Source organism: Callorhinchus milii, unplaced genomic scaffold, assembly GCF_018977255.1.
Source record: "Callorhinchus milii isolate IMCB2004 unplaced genomic scaffold, IMCB_Cmil_1.0 Scaffold12, whole genome shotgun sequence".
NCBI classification, from domain to species: Eukaryota; Metazoa; Chordata; class Chondrichthyes; order Chimaeriformes; family Callorhinchidae; genus Callorhinchus; species Callorhinchus milii.
Window position 1 is genome coordinate 10,356,615 of NW_024704753.1, and position 21,978 is coordinate 10,378,592.

At 49.3% G+C, this 21,978-nt stretch overlaps 1 protein-coding gene across 1 annotated transcript in view; it reads left to right on the plus strand.

Moving 5' to 3' along the window:
* slc38a3b (solute carrier family 38 member 3b) overlaps positions 1-18,269 on the plus strand; it is a 49,606-nt gene extending 31,337 nt beyond the window's left edge. The window contains exons 11-15 of the mRNA XM_007890230.2: positions 736-836; positions 2,640-2,764; positions 3,730-3,874; positions 16,341-16,444; positions 17,360-18,269. Coding sequence (XP_007888421.1) covers positions 736-836; positions 2,640-2,764; positions 3,730-3,874; positions 16,341-16,444; positions 17,360-17,464 — 580 coding nt within the window. The 3' untranslated portion in view covers positions 17,465-18,269. The remainder of the gene's footprint in view (positions 1-735; positions 837-2,639; positions 2,765-3,729; positions 3,875-16,340; positions 16,445-17,359) is intronic.
* Positions 18,270-21,978: the final 3,709 nt, after the last annotated feature.

Here is a 21,978-nt window from a genome sequence, read left to right on the forward strand (position 1 = left end):
CGTGAGATGTTAAACCTCTTGCCTGGATTCCTTCTACCCCACTTCTCTCATCCCCCCCAACCGCCTGTGCTCACTGCACCCTGTCCCAACATTAGCTAAGCTTTCACATATCGATTCTCTGGAACTCACTCCCTCTACCCTTCACCTCCTCTCTGTCTGTCTTTAAAACCTACCTCTTCACTTGTACCTAAACCCCTTCCCCCCCCTTGCTCTGTTCCCTCACTCAGGGCCATTATGTTGTGTGATGATGCTGGATAAATACAAGCTGTCGTCATTTCCCGTGTGCTCTGAGCCGCTCGTTGCCATCACAATGAATCCTGAGCCTAAGGCCTGGGGGCACATGGAAAGGCAGAAAGGGAGTGGAGGGATAGTGGGGAAGAAGCTGCAAGGTGGCGGATGAGAGCAAAAGAGGGAAGGGAATAAAGACTCCAGGGAGTGAGGAGGAGAAAGACATTGTTTGAGGACAGGAGGAGGCTAGCTGGGCTGGTGTCTGCGCTGGATCACTCTATTCACAAAAAAAGGGAATTTTTCTCTCCTGGTGTCCTGGCCAACACTCCTCAGATAAAACTGGTCACTCACTTCATGGCTGTTTGTGGGACATTGCAGGAAACTGCTGTGTTTCGCCCAGAAATACACAGTCACTGCACTTTACAACAGTTGCCAGTGAGGTGTTGCTGGCTGGAGCACTGTGGTTTATGACTGGACGTTATATGTGATCGGTGTCTTGCATTTCAGTCCATCCAAGAAATCCATGCAACACGTCTCCAACATCTCCATCCTCTTCATGTACATCATGTACTTCTTCGCAGCACTCTTCGGTTACTTGACGTTTTACGGTGAGTGTCAAAGCAAAACGCATTTTAGCCTTTTGCTCCTTTTCTCCTTGCACCACAAGCCTGGCTCAGTCCAGCCTGGTGCTCTAGAGTAGTGCTGGGGGAGCACTGCATTGTCAGTTGCAATCCTTCGGCTGAGATGCTAAACCAAGATCCCTTCTGTGCCAGTTCTTGTGGATATTAAAGTCTCAAGATTCCATTTGCAAAGAGAAGGGAGTTTATACCCTAGACCAAAAATAAGGGGTTTAAGATTATGATTATGGCTGGCCATTGCTGTGGGCAAATTGGCTGCTGCGTTCACCCACAAACACACAGTTACTACACTTTACAAGAACTCTCAGTAGAGCACTTGTGTTTCCATATTATTAGGGCTGTGTTCTTTAACTCCTAATGGAGGGCTTAAAGATGGTGGGATACAATGGAGCAGTAAGAGAAGACACCACACACTGTGTGTCCACACCCCTCACTTCCTTCTCCCAAAGCCTGGAGGCCAGGGGAGAGAGAGGAGGCCTGGATTGAGATTCCCTGGAGACAGGCAGCAGTTGGACCTCACTCAGGTGCCAAGTTTCCTGAGTGAGTTGAGTGTTGAGCATCTATTGAGGTGATGACGTCACAGACTGATACCCAAGCTGTGCATATGTATAACTCACACAAGCAGTGGCTCGTGAACAAGAGCAGAAACCTGGCACAGAGCCTTGCCGATACTGTGCTGAACAAGCTCTTGCATTAGTCATCTTCCTCCACTTCCCCTCTCCCTTCATTTGATACAGCACCTTATCATGTCATCAAGACTTCTCAAAGTGCTTCAGGGGATTTTACTGTAAAGTGTAGTGACTGTATTTTATAGGCAATGCATTTTTGTAGCGATGTCCCACAAACAGCCATGAAGTGATTGATCAGTTTTAACTGGGGACTGGTGGCCAGGACACCAGGAGAGAGAAACTCCCTTCTCTTCTCCAATAACGCCTTGGGCTGGAAGGAAATGGAGGGCTTAAAGATGGTGGGATACAATGGAGCAGTAAGGGCAGGTTGGTGGCCGGGGAGACCTGAGGCCACTGCCACTACCACACTGTGTTTGCCCCTTTCTATGTTGTTAACTATTGGCAACACCATCCCCTGCTCCCCACACATGGCATCTGTTAATTTTGACTGTACACCACTGTACACAGAGTGTGATATTAGTGTACACAGAGATAGTCGGATGCCCCATCTCCAGCACCCATACATCTGTGGGATTTGGTGCTTACTAGCCACCTGAACTTGGCTGGCAAACAGGAGAGAGGTGAACCAAGTAGAGAGGGAGAAGTAACTATCAGTTACTCCCCAAGAAAATTGGTGAGAACTTGTTAATTATTTCAAAAAGTTCTGATGTTAATAATAATAATAATAATCCTTGCATTTGATATAGCGCTTTACACGTCAGGAGGACGTCCCAAAGCGCTTCACAGAGCACACTGTAAAGTGAATTGACTGTATATTTGTGGGCGAACGCGGCAGCCAATTGCGCACAGCAATGTCCCACAAACAGTCGTAGATTGAAAATGACCAATTTATTATTGTTTTTGGTTTTGGAGGGATTATTATTAGGCTCTGTGTGGAGTAAGGAAACTTGCCCAAGGTTTCGCCCTCTGCCTGGAATTGAACTCAGGTCTCTCACTTGCAAAGCGAGTGCTCTAACCACTGAGCTACAGGACTCCACAGAAATGTTGGACTTGTGTCTAAGTTTAAATGTTGTAACTGGGCTCATTGTCAGATACTGCCAAGCCCCCAGATCTGTGACACTTTCTACCTCTGTCTTTGTTCCAGAAAACGTGGAGCCGGAACTTCTGCACACTTACAACAGGATCGACCCCTTCAACACGCTGGTGCTGTGTGTGCGTGTGGCGGTGCTCATCGCTGTGGCGCTCACTGTGCCCATTGTACTCTTCCCGGTAAGCGCTCAGCTCTAGCAAACCTTCCCTTTCCACAGAGAACAGCCTAAGCCTCACCTAAATTAGCCTGACTGTCAGCTGAGGATCAGGTGGGAGAAAGGGTCCCACAGAAATGATCTGGCCCCAGTTGTGTATCGGCCTGGCTCAGTCGGTAGCACTCTCACTGCTGAGTCAGAAGGTTGTGTGTTTAAGACCCATGTGGAACTCATATAGTCTATGCTGACACTGCAGTGTAGTGCTGGGCTTGTGCTGCCTTGCTTTAAATGAGACTTTAAACTACTGGCTGTTCAGGTGGATGATTGAGATCCCGTGGTACTATTCGGAGAAGGGAATTTCTCTCTCCTGGTGTCCTGCCCAACAATCCCTCAAATAAAATTAGTCATTCACTTCACAGCTTTTTGTGGGACATTGTTATGTGCAAAGTGACTGCTGTTTCTGCCTTCAAAATACGCAGTCACTGTATATCACAGTAAATCCTGTGAAACAGACAAGTGAGGACTTGTGTCTGTACACATCTCAACTTACATTATATAGCGCCTTATCATGTCTTTGAGAAGTCTCAAAGTGCTTCGATTGTATATTTTGTGGGCGAAACACACAGCAGTGTCCCACAAACAGTCATGGATTGAGTATCCATTTCATATTTTTTTTCTGGAGGGATTATTATCCTCGGAACGCGATCAGCCAATCGACTAACAACCGTGTTCCTACTTACTGCTAGGTAAGCAGAGGCACGTGATACTTCCCTAAGGTTTCACCCCACCCGGGAATCAAACCCAAGTCCTCTCGCTTGCGAGGCGGATGCTCTAGCCTATACACTGTAGGACTCCACAATTATTATTAGCGATTATTATTATTATTAAGCAATATTCATCTGAATTGACCCATAGTTCCACATGAGGTCTGTACTTCAGGTGTGTTAAGGAGTGATATTATGTTTAAGACTGCACATTGTTTGGTCCCAGGTGCGCCGTGCTATCCAGCAGATGTTGTTCCCCAACAAGACCTTCAGTTGGCTGAGACACATCGTCATTGCCTCAATCCTTCTTGCCATCATTAACCTGCTCGTCATCTTTGCTCCCAACATCCTCGATATCTTTGGCATAATCGGTAAGTGAGGACCTTGTGCTGTACACAGGGAGGCAGGGAACCACAGCCACAGCAACCACACACACAGGGACCTCATGTGGGAGAATGGCTCAAACTAGGGGCAAGTCCTAGCTGGGTAGGTGATGGGGTTGGGGAGTAATAATAATAATCCTTGCATTTAATACAGCGCCTTAACAAGTCATCGAGACTCTCAAAAAGCGTTTCATAGGATATATTGTAAAGTGGATTGACTATGTATTTTGTGGACGAAATGTGGCAGCCAATTGCACAAAACAGTGTCCTACAAACAGCCATGGAGTGTGACCAATTTAATATGGGGGATTGTTGGCTAGGACACCGGGAGAGAGAAACTTCATCCCTTTTCAAATAACATCCACCTGAACAGGCAGACAGGAACTCGGTGATTAATAAAAATCCTTGCATTTGATATAGCACTTTATCACTTCCCGGAGATGTCTTAAAGCGCTTCATCAGATGCACTGTAAAGTGGATTGACGGTGTATTTTGTGGGTGAAATGGGGCAGCCAATTGCACACAGTAGTGTCCTACAAATTGAATTGAGTTGAATACAAAGTTGGATTGAGTGACCAAATTATTTATTTAATTTTTTGAGGGACTTTACCCCCGGAAAGCAATCCGCCAATCAACTAACAACCGGGTTCCTGCTTATTGTTAGGCAAACAGAGGCATGTGGAGTGAGGAAACTTACCTAAGGTTTCGCCTTGCCCAGGAATCAAATCCAGGTCCTTTCGCTCCTCTGATGTGGTTTAAGATCTCATCCAAAGAACAACGTTCCTGACAATGCAACACTCCCCCAGCACTGCATTGGAGTGTTAGATTAGACTATGTGATTCCAAGTCCAACGTAAAGCTTGAACCTTTTACTGATGAGAGTGATGCACACTGCGCCAAGCTGACACACTGGGATGGTGCAGTGCGGGTGGGGGGGTGCAATGTGGCCGAATGCATAGTTAAGACATAGATTTTTGGACAGGTTTGGAAAGCAAAGAGGGAGAAGGCATAGCAGAGGGAATTCAGAAGAGAATTGTAAACTGGGGGTGGTGCCTGAAACCTCGAGAATTGGCAGCAATGGTGGGGTTTGGAGGGAGGAGAATGAAGCAGACCGGAGTTGGCAAAGCAGAGGAAGTGGCCAGGATGACTGCCCAGGAGATCACAAGAGGGTGGGACTGGGGGCATTTGAAACTAAGGACAACAGCCTTCAAGTCCATCCTCTGGGCGACTAAAACAAAGGTAGAAAGATAGCAAAATCACATGCGTATTAGAAGCTCCTGTCATCTGGATCATCCAATACAGTCAGATTGGCATTGCTCGCACTAATACCACAAAAAGAACAACAACAAAATTACATTTGTATAGCGCCTTTCACATCGAGAGGACATCCCAAGGCGCTGGACAATCAGTGTTTCGGACCCGAGTTGGGGGTCAGGGAGGGTGGAGGAAAGAGGGAGAATGAACACACGGTCAAAGAGGAAGGCCTTCAGACGGGTCTTGAAGGAGGCAAGAGAAGGAGGGAGCGAAGCGGAGGGACTGTGGGATGGAGTTCCAGAGGGTGGGAGCAGAGTGACAGAATGCCTGCCTGCCAATGGTGGGGCAGGCGAGGCGGGGGTCATGAAGCAGGCTGGAGCCCGCTGAGCAGAGAGAGCAGGAGGTTGGTGGGGGTAGGGGGAAGCAAGACCAAGGAAGGTTTTCAAGGTGAGGACCAGGATCCTAAACTGTATCCTCTGTATGATGGGAAGCCAGTGGTGTCAGGCGAGGATGGGGATGTTTGGGTCACAGAGCCTGGTGTGGGAGTTCTGGATGATCTGCAGCCTGTGGAGAGAGGAGTTGGGGAGGCCTACAAGCAGGAATTTTGATAATCAAGCCTGGATGTTATGAATACATGTATGAAGATCTCAATGGCCTGCAGTGTGAGACAGTGGCGGAGGTGGGGGAATGCAGAGCGGGACGTGGAACAGATGTAGGGTAGAAAGGACAGTTGAGGGTCAAACAAGATGCCAAAGTTCCAGACTGACTTAGCAAGGTGAAGTGTGCATCCTTGAATGGTGATGCTGTCAGCGCCTGAGGTGTGAAGGCGCTGATGGGAGACAATCAGGAGGGCCTCGGTCTTGTTGACATTCAACTGTAGAAAGTTAGCTCTCATCTAGTTCTTGATGTCTGACAGACATTCGGTCAGGACAGCAGTGGTCCTGGAGTTGAGGGTGGAGGCAGAAAGGTAGAGTTGGGTGTCATCTGCATACATGTGGAAATTAACCCCATGTCTGCGGATGATGTCACCAAGAGAGAGCATATAGATATTGAAAAGGAGGGGACCAAGGACAGAGCTCTGAGGAACGCCTCATGAGACAGTGCGGGGGCTAGAGGAGAAGCCGTTTGTGGAGATAAAGTGGAGAAGGTGTGATAGGTAGGATCTAAAACATTCAAGTACCAAATCATGAAGGTTGAGATGAGAGGAGAGGCGGTGGAGGAGGATAGAGTGGTCAACGGTATCGAAGGCAACTGAGAGGTCAAGAAGGACATAGAAAGGCTGGTTCAGAAAATTTCTACAGCCGGAGCTCCCCTTACAGGTGTGGAGAGAGGAGGAGCTCTGCATTTTACACATTTGAGTGGTGTGTGCCTTACCAAATCATATGTTGTTCACCAGGCAACAGAGGCTCTTTAACATTGGTGCTGCCGTCCTCCCAGGCTTCAGCTATTGCCGCACCCTCCTCAAAAGTAGACTGAGGTGGGGGTGGGGGGTGATGGTGAAGAGTGGGTGTAAGGATGTGGGCTGTCTCACTCGGTGATCTTAGTGAGATATATTTCTGCAACCTGACAACCTGCGTGGACTGTGACCCTATAACTTTGCCATGTGTGTATGCGTGCTGGCGTGGCATAGTGTGTGTGTTTCACACTGTGTGCGTGACAGAGTGCATCACAATTTGTGTGTGTAAGTGTGTCAGCGTGTGTGCGCGTCACAGTCTATGTGCGTATCACAGTATGTGTGTGTGGATCACTGTGTGTGGTCACTGTATGTGTGTGGGTCACAGTGTGTGTGTGCGTGGGTCACTGTGTGTGTGGGGGTCACTGTGTGTGTGGGGGTCACACTGTGTGTGTGTGTCACAGTGTGTTTGTGTGTGTGTGGGTCACACTGTGTGTGTGTGTGGGGGGGGGTCACAGTGTGTGTGTGTGGGTCACACTGTGTGCGTGTGTGGGTCAGAGTGTGTGTGTTTGTGGGTCACAGCGTGTGTGTGCGTGGGCCACAGTGTGTGTGTGTGTAGGGGTTCACAGTGTGTGTGTGTGTGTGTGGGGGGGTCACAGTGTGTGTGTGGGGGGGGTATTCACTGTGTGCGCTTGTGTATGTGTGTGTCACAGTGTGTGTGTGTGGGTCACACTGTGTGTGTGTGGGTCACAGCGTCTGTGTGCGTGTGTCACAGTGTGTGTGTGCGTGTGTCACAGTGTGTGTGTATGTGTGTGGGTCACAGTATGTGTGTGTGTATCACAGTGTGTGTGGGGGTCACACTGTGTATGTGTGGGGGGGGTCACAGTGTGTGTGTGCCACAGTGTGTGTGTGTGAGTGTGTCACAGTGTGTGTGTGTGGGTCACAGTATGTGTGTGTGTATCACAGTGTGTGTGGGGGTCACACTGTGTATGTGTGGGGGGGGTCACAGTGTGTGTGTGTGTGCCACAGTGTGTGTGTGTGAGTGTGTCACAGTGTGTGTGTGTGGGTCACAGTGTGTGTGTGTGAGTGTCACAGTGTGTATGTGTGTCACAGTGTGTATGTGCGTGTGTCAGTGTGTGTGTTGTGTGTGGGTCACAGTGTGTGTATGCGTGTGTGCGTGTGTCACAGTGTGTGTGTGTGTGTGGGTCACAGTGTGTGTGTGTGTGTTTGTCACAGTGTGTGTGTGAGCGTATGTCACAGTGTGTGTGTGTGTGTGTGTGTCACAGTGGGTCACACTGTGTATGTGTGGGTCACACTGTGTGTGTGTGTCACAGTGTGTGAGTGTCACAGTGTGTGTGTTGTGTGTCACAGTGTGCGTGTGTGTGGTCACAGCGTGTGTGTGTGAGCGTGGAGTCCTGTAGCTCAGTGGTTAGAGCGTTCGTTTTGCAAGTGAGAGACCTGAGTTCAATTCCAGGCAGAGGGCGAAACCTTGGGCAAGTTTCCTTACTCCACACAGAGCCTAATAATAATCCCTCCAAAACAATACAATAATAAATTGGTCATTTTCAATCTACGACTGTTTATGGGACATTGCTGTGCGCAATTGGCTGCCGCGTTCGCCCACAAATATACAATCAATTCACTTTACAGTGTGTTCTGTGAAGCGCTTTGGGACGTCCTCCAGACGTGAAAAGCGCTATATCAAATGCAAGGATTATTATTATTATTATATGTCAGTGTGTGTGTGTGTCAGTGGGGAACTCTCTCCTCGCCGGCCTTCCCGCCACCTCCCTCCACACTGCAGGTCATTCAGAACTCTGCAGCTCGTGTACTGTCCCGCACCAGGCTTCGGGACCACATCACTCCCACCCTCGCTCGCCTCCACTGGCTCCCCATCCCCCAGAGGATTGATTTCAAGATCCTCATCCTCACCTACAAGGCCATTCACGGCCTTGCTCCCTCCTACCTCTCCAACCTACTATCCCCCTACCTACCTGCCCGTACCCTCCGTTCCTCTGGCTCCGGTCTGCTCCACGTCCCCCGCCCCAACCGCCCTACCATCGGTGGTCGGGCCTTCAGCCTCTCAGCCCCCAGGCTCTGGAACTCCATCCCCCAGTGCCTTCGCCGCTTCCTCCCTTTCCTCCTTCAAGGCCGGTCTCAAAACCTTTCTCTTTGACCGTGCCTTCAGCTCCCCTCTCGACTCTCTTCCCCTCCTCGCTCCCTCCCTTCCCTCCCCTCACCCTGACCATTTCCCCCCTGCTCGGGTCCTGACCCAACTGTTCAGCGCCTTGGGACATCCTCCTGACGTGAAAGGCGCTTTATAAATGGAATCTTGTTGTTGTTGTTGTTGTGTGTGAGAGTATGTCACAGTGTGTGTGTGTCACAGTGTGCGTGTATGTGGTCACAGTGTGTAGGTCACACTGTGTATGTGTGGGTCACACTGTGTGTGTGTCACAGTGTGTGTGAGTGTGTCAGCATGTGTCACAGTGTGTGTGTGTGTGAGTGTGTCACAGTGGGTGTGTGCGTATGTCACAGTATATGTGTGTGGGTGTGGATCACAGTGTGTGTGTGCATGTGTCACAGTGTGCGTGTGTGTGGTCACAGCATGTATGGGTCACACTGTGTGTGCATGTGTGTCACAGTGTGTGTGCATGTGTCACAGTGTGTGTGTGTGTGCGTGTGTCACAGTGCGTGTGCGTGTATTACTGGTTGTGTTTGTGTGTGGCCTATCATCAGCAAGGTTTATGAAGCATGTGGTGATACGTGACCAAGCATATGTCTATAATGCAGCTTAGTGATGAGCACACAGGTTATAATGCAAGTCTCTGGGATGCAGATGGAGCTCAGTGGTCTTTTCCTGCCCCATTTGCTCCTGTGCACTAATGTTCTCTTCCACAACAGCTGAGTTATTAATAATTCTTGCTGTAAAATGGCTCAAAGCATTTGACAGGGAATTGCTGGCAGACGTGATGCCTGTACATTTCGTAGGCAAATACAACAGCCAGTTTGCACACAGCAAGATCCTACCAACAGCCAGGAAGTAAACGTCAGCCAAAACACTGGGAGAACACACTAACAGGATCCCTCTTCTAACAGGATCTTTAAAGTCTATCCGTGCGGGTGGACGGGTCCTCGGTTTAAACAAGTAATTCCCCCCATCCTTTCATTTTGGGCCTGTGGCTGTGAGAGCCTGACCAAAGGAACAGCTATAAATCCCAGAGCTGGAACTGAGTTCCATGTCAGCAGGTGTAATACTAGCCAGAGAGTCCCTGAGCCGCCTGAGGAGTCAATGTCGGCCAGTGATTAGAAGATCTTTAAATTTTCTGTGCACAGCACGGTACACATGTCCATTGGCTCCATATGTGCTTCAGGTTCCCATGGAGTTATAAAATACAACTACAATTATATGTTAAGATGTGAGGGGGAGAGAAAGAGAGTCGGGTTTCCGTGCTGTCCAAAGCACAGAAACTGCCCTGGTCAAGGTCACCAATGACATCCTGACCATCTGTGACCAGGGCTCCCTCTGCCTCCTCGTCCTCCTCGACCTATCGGCAGCATTCGATACGGTCGACCACGCTATCCTCCTCCACCGCTTGTCCTCCCACCTCAACCTTCAAGGCTCTGTCCTTGAGTGGTTTAGGTTTAGGTCATACCTCTCCCACCGTCTTCACTTTGTCTCCACGAATGGTTTTTCCTCCACCCCCCGCACTGTCTCGTGCAGTGTCCCTCAAGGCTCTGTCCTCGGTCCCCTCCTCTTCACCCTCTATATGCTCCCCCTGTGGTGACATCATCCGCAGACATGGGGTTAACTTCCACATGTATGCGGATGACATTGAGTCCTGGATGAGAGATAACTTTCTCCAGCTCAACTTGCGTAAAACTGAGGCCACCTGATTGGCTCACGTCAGCGCCTCCGCACCTCAGGCGCTGACACCATCAGCATCCAAGGCTGCACTCTCCACCTCTCAAAGCCATCAGGAACCTCGGGGTTCTGTTCGACCCTGAGCTGTCCTTTCTTCCTCATATCTGCGCCACAACTGGCACCGCCTTCCATCACCTCCGGAATGTCGCAAGACTACGGCAGTACCTCACCCCTCACGCTGCTGACACCCTGGTCCACACCTTTATCACCTCAAGGCTGGACTATGGGAACTCTCTCCTCGCCGGCCTTCCCGGCACCTCCCTCCACACTGCAGGTCATTCAGAACTCTGCAGCTCATGTACTGTCCCGCACCAGGCTTCGGGAACACATCACTCTCACCCTCGCTCGCCTCCACTGGCTCCCCATCCCCCAGAGGATCGAATTCAAGATCCTCATCCTCACCTACAAGGCCATTCACGGCCTTGCTCTCTCCTACCGCTCCGACCTACTATCCCCCTACTTACCTGCCCGTACCCTCCGTTCCTCTGGCTCCAGTCTGCTCCACATCCCCCGCCCCAACCGCCCTACCGTCGGTGGCCGCGCCTTCAGCCTCTCAGCCCCCAGGCTCTGGAACTCTATCCCCCAGTGCCTTCGCCGCTTCCTCCCTTTCCTCCTTCAAGGCCGGTCTCAAGACCTTTCTCTTTGACCGTGCCTTCAGCTCCCCTCTCGACTCTCTTCCCCCTCCTCGCTCCCTCCCTTCCCTCCCCTCACCCTGACCATTTCCCCAATGCTCGGGTCCCGACCCAACTGTACAGCGCCTTGGGACGTCCTCAAGACGTGAAAGGCGCTCAATAAATGGAATGTTGTTGTTGTTGTTGTTGAAAGGTGTCAGTTACCAAATGTGGAGCTTGAACCCACAATTTCAGTCAGGAGGTGGTAGATTCAAACCCACATTTGGACTTTTTGCTCATAGTTGACAGAGACGCCGGCTGGAGGAGATGTTAAAATGAGGTCCTGTCTGCATGTTCAGGTGGACGTTAAGGATCCCCGTGTCTTGGCCAACCCTCCAGCTATATTGGTCATTCACTTCATGACTGTTGGTGGATCACTGCATTTTATAATAAAAACCCACCTATTTTCAGATATTTGACACTGTGGAAAGACACTATGTAAAATGCAAGGATTATTGTGATATTATCCCTCTTCTTTCCTTGTCTTTTTTCATTGACGTGTGCGCACATATAGCCAGTTCCTTATGTTGTGGTGTTGGCAGTGTGTTATTGCCCTTCACAGAGGGGAAATGCTAAGCGTGTCACTGCACTGTTCTCTTGTGCCACCTGCTGGCTGATTTGAGCAGAAGAGGCCTGGAAGTGGCTCTGGTTCAGAGAACCGTGTGTGCTATATAACTACAATGTAAGGAGTGGAGAAAATCAATTTGAGAGGAAAGGAGGAGCTGCTTTATCATCTCAAATTGCTAAATATTGTTTGGTATTTGACTCTATTATTGTGACTGGGAAGAGAAACTAAATCCTCTTCCTGCAAATCTTAGAACCTCTCTTTTTAGCCTTGGTTTCTTCATGTACATTGTGATCTGATCGAGGGATTTCACACCTAAAAGGATTGGATTAGGTGGATGTTGATGGGCTGGAAACTGGTTGAAGAAAATAGCATCCTCCCAGGGAAAGCTAAGATGGGGTGACATTTTAATTCCTGGAAAGGGCTGCCAGGTTAAGAGTTTGAGGCCAGGACACTTGGACTCGTTTAACAAATAGCTTGACACTGAAGTGGGAGGTTGGTGGAGCATGTACTCTGGAAAGAGATGATTGAATGGGTCCATTGTCTGCAACAAACATATGCCCTCCCCCACCCCGTCTGCGAATTTGACCAACACTGAATGCAACAACAACAGCAACAACAAGATTACATTTGTATAGCGCCTTTCACGTCGGGAGGACGTCCCAAAGCGCTGGACAGTGTACAGCATTTCAGACCCGAGCTGGGGTCGGGGGGGGGGGGGAGGGGAGGGGAAGGGGGATGGCCAATGGCATGGTTGAAAAGAAGGGTCTTGAGGCGGGACTTGAAGGAGGCTAAGGAGGGGGCGAGGCGGAGTGACTGGGGGATGGAATTCTAGAGATTAGGGGCAGAGTGGCTGAAGGCTCTCCCACCAATGATGGTGGGGGAGGGTGTCGGGGGACGTGGAGCAGCCAGAGCCGGCTGAGCAGAGCGAACGGGCGGGTTGGTAGGGGGTTAGGAGGTCACAGAAATAGGGTGGGGGGGCGAGGCCATGGAGGGCTTTGTAGGTGAGGACCAGGATCTTGAACTGGATCCTCTAATGGATAGGGAGCCAGTGGAGTCGGGCGAGAGTGGGGGAGATGGGGTCACGGAGTTTGGTGCGGACACGGGCTGCAGAGTTCTGGATTATCTGCAGCCTGTGGAGGGAGGAGTTGGGAAGGCCGACAAGCAGGGCGTTTGCATAGTCTAGCCTGGAGGTGATGAAGGCATGAACAAGATGTTAAAGATTCCATGATACAAATTGCCTTCCGCGTTTCTCCACAATATAGACAGAAACTACACTTTACAGTATATCCTATACTTTGAGATGTCCTCACAATATGATATGCCGCCAGCACAGACATGATGGGCCAAATGTCCTCCTTCTGTGCAGTATAATTCTATGATTCGATGAAAAGCATTGCATCAAAGGATTATTATTATCCAAAATTTTGTATGCAAAATGGTCTTGAAGGCTCTGCGCCTTTGGTCACCTTCCTCCCCCTCCCCCTGGCTCGGTCCCGGGATCCATTACTGTAAAGCGTTCTGAGACGCCGTCCAGCGTGGAGGGTGCTATATAAATCCAAGTCGTTGTTGTTGTAGGCTAAGATTGGGTGACAGGCCTGTGGCTCTCTAGACAGTCGTCACACAGATTGTTCACAAGATCCCAAGTTTAGTTTATAATAATAATAATAATCCTTGCATTTGATATAGCGCTTTTCACGTCGGGAGGACGTCCCAAAGCGCTTCACAGAACACACACACTGTAAAGTGAATTGACTGTATATTTGTGGGCGAACGCGACAGCCAATTGCGCACAGCAATGTCCCACAACCAGTCGTAGATTGAAAATGACCAATTTATTATTGTTTTTGTTTTTTGGAGGGATTATTATTAGGCTCTGTGTGGAGTAAGGAAACTTGCCCAAGGTTTCGCCCTCTGCCTGGAATTGAGCTCAGGTCTCTCACTTGCAAAGCGAGTGCTCTAACCACTGAGCTACAGGGCGTTTGCATAGTCGAGCCTGGAGGTGATGAAGGCGTGAACAAGAGTTTCAGCGGCCTGAGGGGTGAAGTTGTGGAGGAGTTGGGGGATATTACGGAGGTGAAGGAAGACAGAGTGGGTCATGGCTTGAATGTGGGGAAGAAAAGACAGTTGAGGGTCGAACAGGACACCTAGGTTCCTGACTGACTGGTGAGTTGAAGTGAGCAACCATGGAGGTTGATGCTGCCAGAGCCTGAGGTGCAGAGGTGCTGGTGTGAGCCAATCAGGAGGACCTCAGCCTTGTTCACATTCAACTATAGGAAATTTGCCCTCATCCAGGACTTGATGTCCGACAGGCAGTCTGTCAGGACAGCAGTGGTCCTGGAGTTGAGGGTGGAGGCAGAAAGATAGAGTTGGGTGTCATCCGCATACATATGGAAATTGACCCCATGTCTGCGGATGATGTCACCAAGGGGAGCATGTAGATATTAAAGGGCCAAGGACTGAGCCCTGGGGGACGCCAGACGTGACAGTGCGGGGGCTGGAGGAGAAACTGTTAGAGGCAATGAAGTGGAGACGGTGAGAGAGATAGGAATCGAACCAGGCAAGGGCAGGTCCGTGAAGTAAAGCGGAGAGCCGGTGTATAAGGATGGAGTGGTCCATAGTGTTCAGAGGGAGCCCTGATCACAGATGTTCATTAGTGACTTTGACTAGGGCTGTTTCCATGCTGTGGGCAGTGCGGAAGCCGGATTGGAGGGGTTCAAAGAGGGAATGGCGAGAGAGAAAGGAGCGGAGCTGGGACGCGACGACTCGTTCAGGACCTTGGAGAGGAATGGGAGGTTAGAGATGGGGCGGTAGCTGGAAAGGAGGGATGGATCCAGGGAAGTTTTTTTCAAGATGGAGGTGATGACAGCTGTTTTTAGGGGGGTGGGACCTGAACTGGTGCACAAGGAGAGGTTGATGACCTCGGACAGGAGAGGGGCCAGAAGGTGGAGCTGGGAGATGAGAGAGGTGGAGATGGGATCAAGGGAGCAGGTGGTGGGTTTGAGTTTGCGGACAGTCGTGGTGAGGGAGGAGGGAGAGATAGGGTCAAAGGAGTATAGGGGGGAATGGGTGGGGGGTGGGTCATGAGGGAGAGATAATGTGGGGGTGGCTGTGGATGGGGCTGAGGTTGCTGAATGTATCCCCTCGATTTTAGATTCGAGGAAGTCCAGCATCTCCTCACAGTTGGAGTTTGAGGAGAGAATGGGCGAGGCATGGGAAGGTGAATGGAGGAGACGGTTAGTGGTGGAAAAGAGAAGCCTGGGGTTGTCCTTTGCCTCCAAGATAACCTTGGAGTAGAAGGAGGATTTGGCAAAGGCAAGAGCGCAGTGATAGGTCTTGGTGTGGTGAAGCCAAATCTGCCGATGGACCATTAGTTTGGATTTGGTCCAGGGGCGTTCGGCAGCTCGCACTTGTGCCTTGAGGGAACAGAGATGGCTGGTGTACAAAGGGGATTTACGGGAGTATGAGGCAGTTCGGGAGGTGAGGGGGGCAAGGGAGTCCAGGATGGAGAGGAGGGAGTTGTGAAGAAAGGAAAGTGAGGAGGGGAGATCGGTCAGTGAGGGCCAGAGGTGTAGGAGTTCAGATGACTCCAGGGCAGTGGAGAGGGAGAGGAAGGATATTTTTTTCCATGGACGGTATGTAAAGGTGGAGGGTTGGGAAAGGGGAAGGGGTACTGAAGTGTTGAGAGAGATGAAGTGGTGGTCCGAGATGGCTTTATTGATGATGGTGATGTCCAAGATGGTGAATGCAGTCCATTTCACTGACAAAAAACAATGGAAGAAGTGGTGTCGCACAGAGAGAGCTAACACACATTATTTCTGCAGCTTTGTAAGTAGCCCTCAAACACTGGAGATTACCCCGAACACATGAAAATAACAAAATAATAATCCCTACATTTGACATTATGCCTTTACATGTTGGAAAGAAGTCTCAATTCGTTTTACACAATATACTGTAAAGTCCAGTGACTGTGTTTTGTGGGCAATGTGGCAGCCAATTTGCACACAGCATTGTGCCGTAAACAGCCATGAAGTGAGTGACTTATATTATTTGGGGGATTGTTGGCCAGGACACCAAAATAGAGAAACTCCCTTCTCTTTTGCATCACAGGATCTTTAACATCCACCTGAACAACCAGATGAGACCGCAGTTTAATGTCTCATTCAAAGAATAGGACCTTCAACAATGCAACATAACCCCAGAACTGCACTGTGTTAGTTTAGACTATGTGTTCAAAGAACAAACATGGAGCTGGAACCCAAAACAACCACAACAAGATTACACAACCTTCTGACTCCAAAGCGGGAGTGCTGCCACTGAGACAGGCTACCACATAAGACTGTCAGGAGAGTCACAGATGGTTTACAGACAATGTGAAGCTGTTACTAACAAAACCAGTCAAACATGAGGTTACACCTTAATGGTATTTTATGCTACCAGTTGGCTGTCAGAATATGGACCACTTCATTGTGTTGTTTACTTTGTACATGGTGTGGCATTGCTTATTGTGATTCCCTGATATCTCCCTCCCCCGCCTCGCACCCACTCAGTCTCGCTCTCTTCTCTGTAAGCAACACGAAAAGTTCTCTAAAAGTGCACATTGTGTTGGGCTGGGAGCAATTGACTGACAGCTTGTCTCCTGTGTTGCAGGTGCCACCTCTGCTCCGTGTCTGATCTTCATTTTCCCGGCCGTCTTTTACATCCGCATCGTGCCCCGGGAAGAGGAGCCCATGAGATCAATTCCCAAAATCCTGGTGAGTATTCATATCCCTTCATCTCCGAGGCTCTGAGTAATTACAGCATGTTTCTGTTGTTTACAGTCAGACATGTGATAGACCATAAACAACAGGGTCAGTCTCTGTATTTGTACCCATCCACACTGACTGTGGACGGCTTCCCAGTCAGTGGTTTCCAAATAATCCCAACCTCTGTTAGCAAGTGCCATTCCCCACCGGAGTTCTCAGTTTTAATCTGACGACCTGAAAACGCTGAAACCATGGGACCTGAGCCCATAGCTTTATAACAGGCCCGACTGTATTGTATACAAAAAATGTGTAGATCTATACTCAGTCTAATCGGAGATGTATATACAGTATACAGAGTGTATATCCGGGGCTAGGCAGTGTGTATGTACAGTTTATATGGTGGTATGTGTATGGTATATATGGTGGTATATACGGTATATGGCATATACAGTGGCATATATATACTTTATATGGTGTGAATATACGGTATATATTGAGTGTACCTATTGGCTGCTGAGTGGAGCTCACTGACTGAGTCAGGGTAGCCTGGGGGAGGTGGGGGAGGCTCTAACGCCCTCAGGTTAGATGTCAGATAGGCCTCCTGCTCCTGATGCCTATCCAGCGCCCTCTGGAGGAGGCGTGTGGCCACTGACAGAGCAGGTTTGAAGCTGATTCGTTTGGACTTCAGACAGAGGAGATCAGGGACAACATGTTTACAGGTAGGCTGAGAGTCAGCACAGGCAGCCAAAGTGTCCAGTGTTCAGGTCAGTCACAAGAAGAGGGAAATGGTATAAACTGCTTTGATTTGTGAAAAAGGAAGCAAGGACAGAGGAAGCCCACTCCTCTCTTACACTCTCTCTCACATTTTCCCTCCCTCTCACTCTCACACTCTCTCCTTCTCTCAACACTCTCTCTCTCCCACAGGCCGCCTGTTTTGCTGCTCTGGGGGTTGCCTTTATGCTCATGAGCCTGAGTTTTATCATCATTGACTGGTCCTCGGGAGGCGGACGAGCAACCGGAGGCCATTAGAGACCGAGTTCACCACTGAGCTTGCCCCGCCCCAGCCCAACCCCAACACAACACACACACGATCAGCGCTCAACATTGCTACCCTGGCCTCTCATACGCACACACCACATACACACACCCACACATTCAAATCCATCCTCATACATCCACAAGGATATACACAAACAAGCACTCACCCACACATATACCCACACACACACTAGTACTGTACAAATAGAGAGTTTGCACACATGTCCTGTTTATATAATGTAACTATATAGAGTGATAAATGGATGCAGGTAACTTTGCATTGGATTTTATAAAACTGCAACATTTCTAAGTTATTTTTATAGTGCTGCCCAGTGGTGGTGTTTCATTGTTAGAGTGTGTGCACTAACTGGTAGAGGTTAGGGCGGGGCCGGGGGGTGGGGGCGGGATATTTGGGGGATTTTGTTTTGAATAATATTGTTTCTATTCTACCCCATGACATAATTAAACACTAGAGCACAGGAACATGGCAGAGAGGCCGAGGACCAGAGCCCCACCTATCCTGCCCGCTTACAATAGAGTAATGTCAACCACCCTCACTGCCAACTGCAGCCCTCACTGCCCATTAGCAGGCTCAGAAAGTATCTGTGACCTCGCTGGTGTTGGCAGTGACCCCTTACCTCCTGAGCCGTACAGGCCCGGCCTGGTAATGTGTGAGCTTAGCTGGTCTCAGCCTGTGGTTAGTGGGTTTGGTCAGAGAGTTGCCCTGCCTGACCCTAGGAAGAGGCTGATCAAAATAATAATAATTGGGTCGCTCAATCCACTATTTGTGAGACAATGCTTTGTGCAACTGGCAGCCGTGTTTCGCCCACAAAATATACAGTCAATTCACTTTACAGTATATTCTGTGAAGCGCTTTGAGACGTGTTGAAGACGTGATAAGGCGCTCTCTCAAATACGAGGATTATTGCTATTTCCCCTCGGTTAGTGAGAAACCACGAGATTGGTATCCTGTCATCCCTGTTCAATAGCCAGTGATCTCTGGCCCAGACGACAGGCTGGGAAACTATCCAGTGAGTAAAGGCACCACAAGGCCGAGGCTCAGGTTTACTGATCTCAGTTGGGACAGCGGAGTAGGGGCTACCTCCCCATGCACCCACCCCCCTCCAAGGCGGGCAGATCAGCCCTGATTTCTGCTGCTGGTTATGAAATGACTGTTGGGATGGGATGGGTGGGCAGGACCAGATGGCAAATGTAACCCAGTAGAAGCGAGGCTAAGAGCTGAGGAGACGTTTGGCAGCCTGACCTCTGGGCACAAAATCATGTTATAGTACAACAACAGCTGTCTGCTCGTGTCTCAGTGTTGCTGCTCCCACAATACCATCACAAGGTCAGCTAACATGACCGGGTCTGCGATGCCATGTGTCACGGGGATGAGAATATTGGTTGAGTTTCCTTCGTCTCTATCCCAAGCATATCCAAGTCTTTGTGTCCAGTCACCTTCGCTCCAAAATTTCAATGATCTTCGAGTAGAGACTCTGCTTATCTCTAGTTAGATGTGATGGTCGTTTGTCCTTCCATCCATCAGGCTTCTTTTCACGATATTTATATTTTATTAAGTGTGTTAATTAATTTGTAATTTTAAAAGAGCAAATTGGATTAAAGAATATTAATATTTTATCTGCATAGCAGTGCTAAAAAAAAAGCCTTATCCAATTGTTACCAGAGTGTGTGAAATCACATTAATATATAAATGTGCATGTGTACTGTGGACTGTCTGTATGTACAGCAATACAGCAGGGGCTTCAGGATACATCTTCCAATTGACCTGTCTCACCAGTGAGCTTCATTCCACTTGAAAGAGATAACAAAAGTCCCTTAAATTCCTCCCAAGTTTTTGCTTCAGAATCTTAAATCCCATCCTCACTTGGTGGCTGATTTTCCAGCTTCCAAATTCAGACTGAATTCAATTCTGCGCCACCTTAAATTGTAACACCAAATGGTGCCACAGGCTCAGCGAATCCTTCAGCCTAGGGACGCATTTTATGTTATAATTTAAGGTGGGGCAGAATTGTGTTCAATTTCAGACCAAGTGACGTTAAGTCTTGGTCTCTCAATGCCCTGCCCAGTACGAGGTGGTCAGATTGATCAGAGGTGGAGGCTACGATGCGAGACAGAGTCTTATCAGTCTCTGTGTTTCTATTCCTTTGTGGCAAATCCATCTTCATCTCTCACCTTAATATTCTGACTCCCTCCTAGTCTTCACTGTCACCATCCCTCTTTCCCATCAGTCATTGTCTCCATCCCGGTACTCCATCGCTCTATCCACCTCCGATCCTCATACTTTCTCTGTGACTGACTGGGTTCTATGTACATTGTCCTGGCTCCGCATGTGCTCCAGGCTGGGCTTCCTTCCCCCCTGACCTTCATTACCGCTACATGTGAACAAACGCCTCAAACATCCCCAAGTTACTTTATTTGTCATTTCCTTCTCTTCCGCCTCAGACCAAGTGCCCCAATCGCCCCACTCACCTTCCCTATGAGTGTGAACCACATAGTTCTGAGATTGTCCTCCTTACACCCAAGCGGGCGGTGTGGGCTGCCCAGTGCAGCAACAGCTTTCAAGGGGATATGGGCAGGAGAGAGCTGCCCAGGGCTGGTGGTAGACAGAGGAGGAATTTGTTTGAATTAGAGCAATATTTTTGACACACTGTTAGTCCCACCATTGTTAATGGAAAATTGCGGGTTTTATTGGAGAATGACGTCCTGTATTATTCACAGTTATCTGTTGGTTGAAGCCTTTGTTCTTGACCTTGTTTCTGCCCCCTTCCCCTTCTCCCCTTCAGACCTGATAACCTGTAACCATCTCAAGCAGTTTATTATTTGTGGATCCTAATTCTGTGTAAATGAGAAACGATTAAATAATTTTAAAATGGTTTTGGTGTTGTGATGATCGGTGTTTAAGAAAGAAGCTGTGCCTGTCAGGGTCTGTGCCAAACACGGACAAGTGGCTGATCACTAGCAAGAGGTCTGTATCCAATTCTCACTAAAACCAGGAACAAAAGCATCCAGCCTAGACTGAGATGTTAAACTGAGATCCCATCTGCCTTTCAGGTGGATGTTAAAGATCCCATGGCACCACTCGAAAAGAGAAGTGAGTTTCTCTCTCCTCGTGTCCTGCCAACAATCTCCCAGATAGAGTTAGTCATGCACTTCATGGCTGTTCGTGCGACATTGCTGTGCGCAAATTGGTTGGTGAGTTCACCTACAAAACACACAGTCACTACACCGAACAGAAGCTGTGTGAAGGACTTTGAGATGATCTGCACGTTATTGATGCTGTATCAAATGCCAGGATTAGAATTCTCACCGATGGTATCTCAAGCTGGTCTAAAAGCTTCTCTCAGTGACCAGTTTCCGCTATTGCTAACATTCTTTGGGAAATGCTCGAAACCACGATAGCCAAGAGAATGTTCTCGATGAGAACATTGACACTATGGCCCTCACTGAAACCTGGATCACCCCAGCTGACACCTTCCCCCTCACTGAGGCCACACCACCCATCTACGCTGACCACCATGCCCCACGCCCCAACTGTCGTGGCGGTGGTGTGGCCCTCATATCCAGGGCATCACTTGCCCTATCCCCCTACTCCACCGGCTCATTCCCCTCTTTCGAACAAGTTACCCTCTGCCATCCCTCCCACCTCTCTCTAAAAATCCTCTTATCCCCAAAATCCTCCCCCACCTTCATCTCTGATATCTCCACCCTCCTAGCTTCCCTCTGCCTCTGCTCTGACTGCCTCATCATCCTGGGCGACTTCAACCTCCACTTCACCCCCTCCTGCTCCACCTCCTCAGACTTCTCCTCTTTCTTCTCCTCTCTCAAGCTCTCCCTCCGCATCAACTCTGCTAACCATACCCATGGCCACCCGCTCGACCTGGTTATCACCCGGGGCCTCAGCATCTCAGATGTCACCATCTCTGACAAGGTCATCTCTGACCACCATTTCATCTCTCTCAACTCCCATATCCCTCTCCACACTATAATAATAATAATAATCCTTGCATTTGATATAGCGCTTTTCACGTCGGAAGGACGTCCCAAAGCGCTTCACAGAACACACTGTAAAGTGAATTGACTGTAAATTTGTGGGCGAACGCGGCAGCCAATTGCGCACAGCAATGTCCCACAAACAGTCGTAGATTGAAAATGCCAATTTTTTTTATTATTGTTTTTGGTTTTGGAGGGATTATTACTAGGCGTGTGGAGTAAGGAAACTTGCCCAAGGTTTCGCCCTGCCTGGAATTGAACTCACTTGCAAAGCGAGTGCTCTAACCACTGAGCTACAGGACTCCACAACCTGCCTCCAAACCTACCACCATCTTCTACCGCACATGGAAGAAGATCTCCCCGCAGTCCCTCTCCGCTGCCCTGGAATCCTCTGAACTCCTCCCCCTGTGGCCCATCTCGCGCACCAACCCACTCGCTGAGCTTACTCTTCTCCACAGCACCCTCTCCACCACACTCAACGCCCTTGCCCCCCT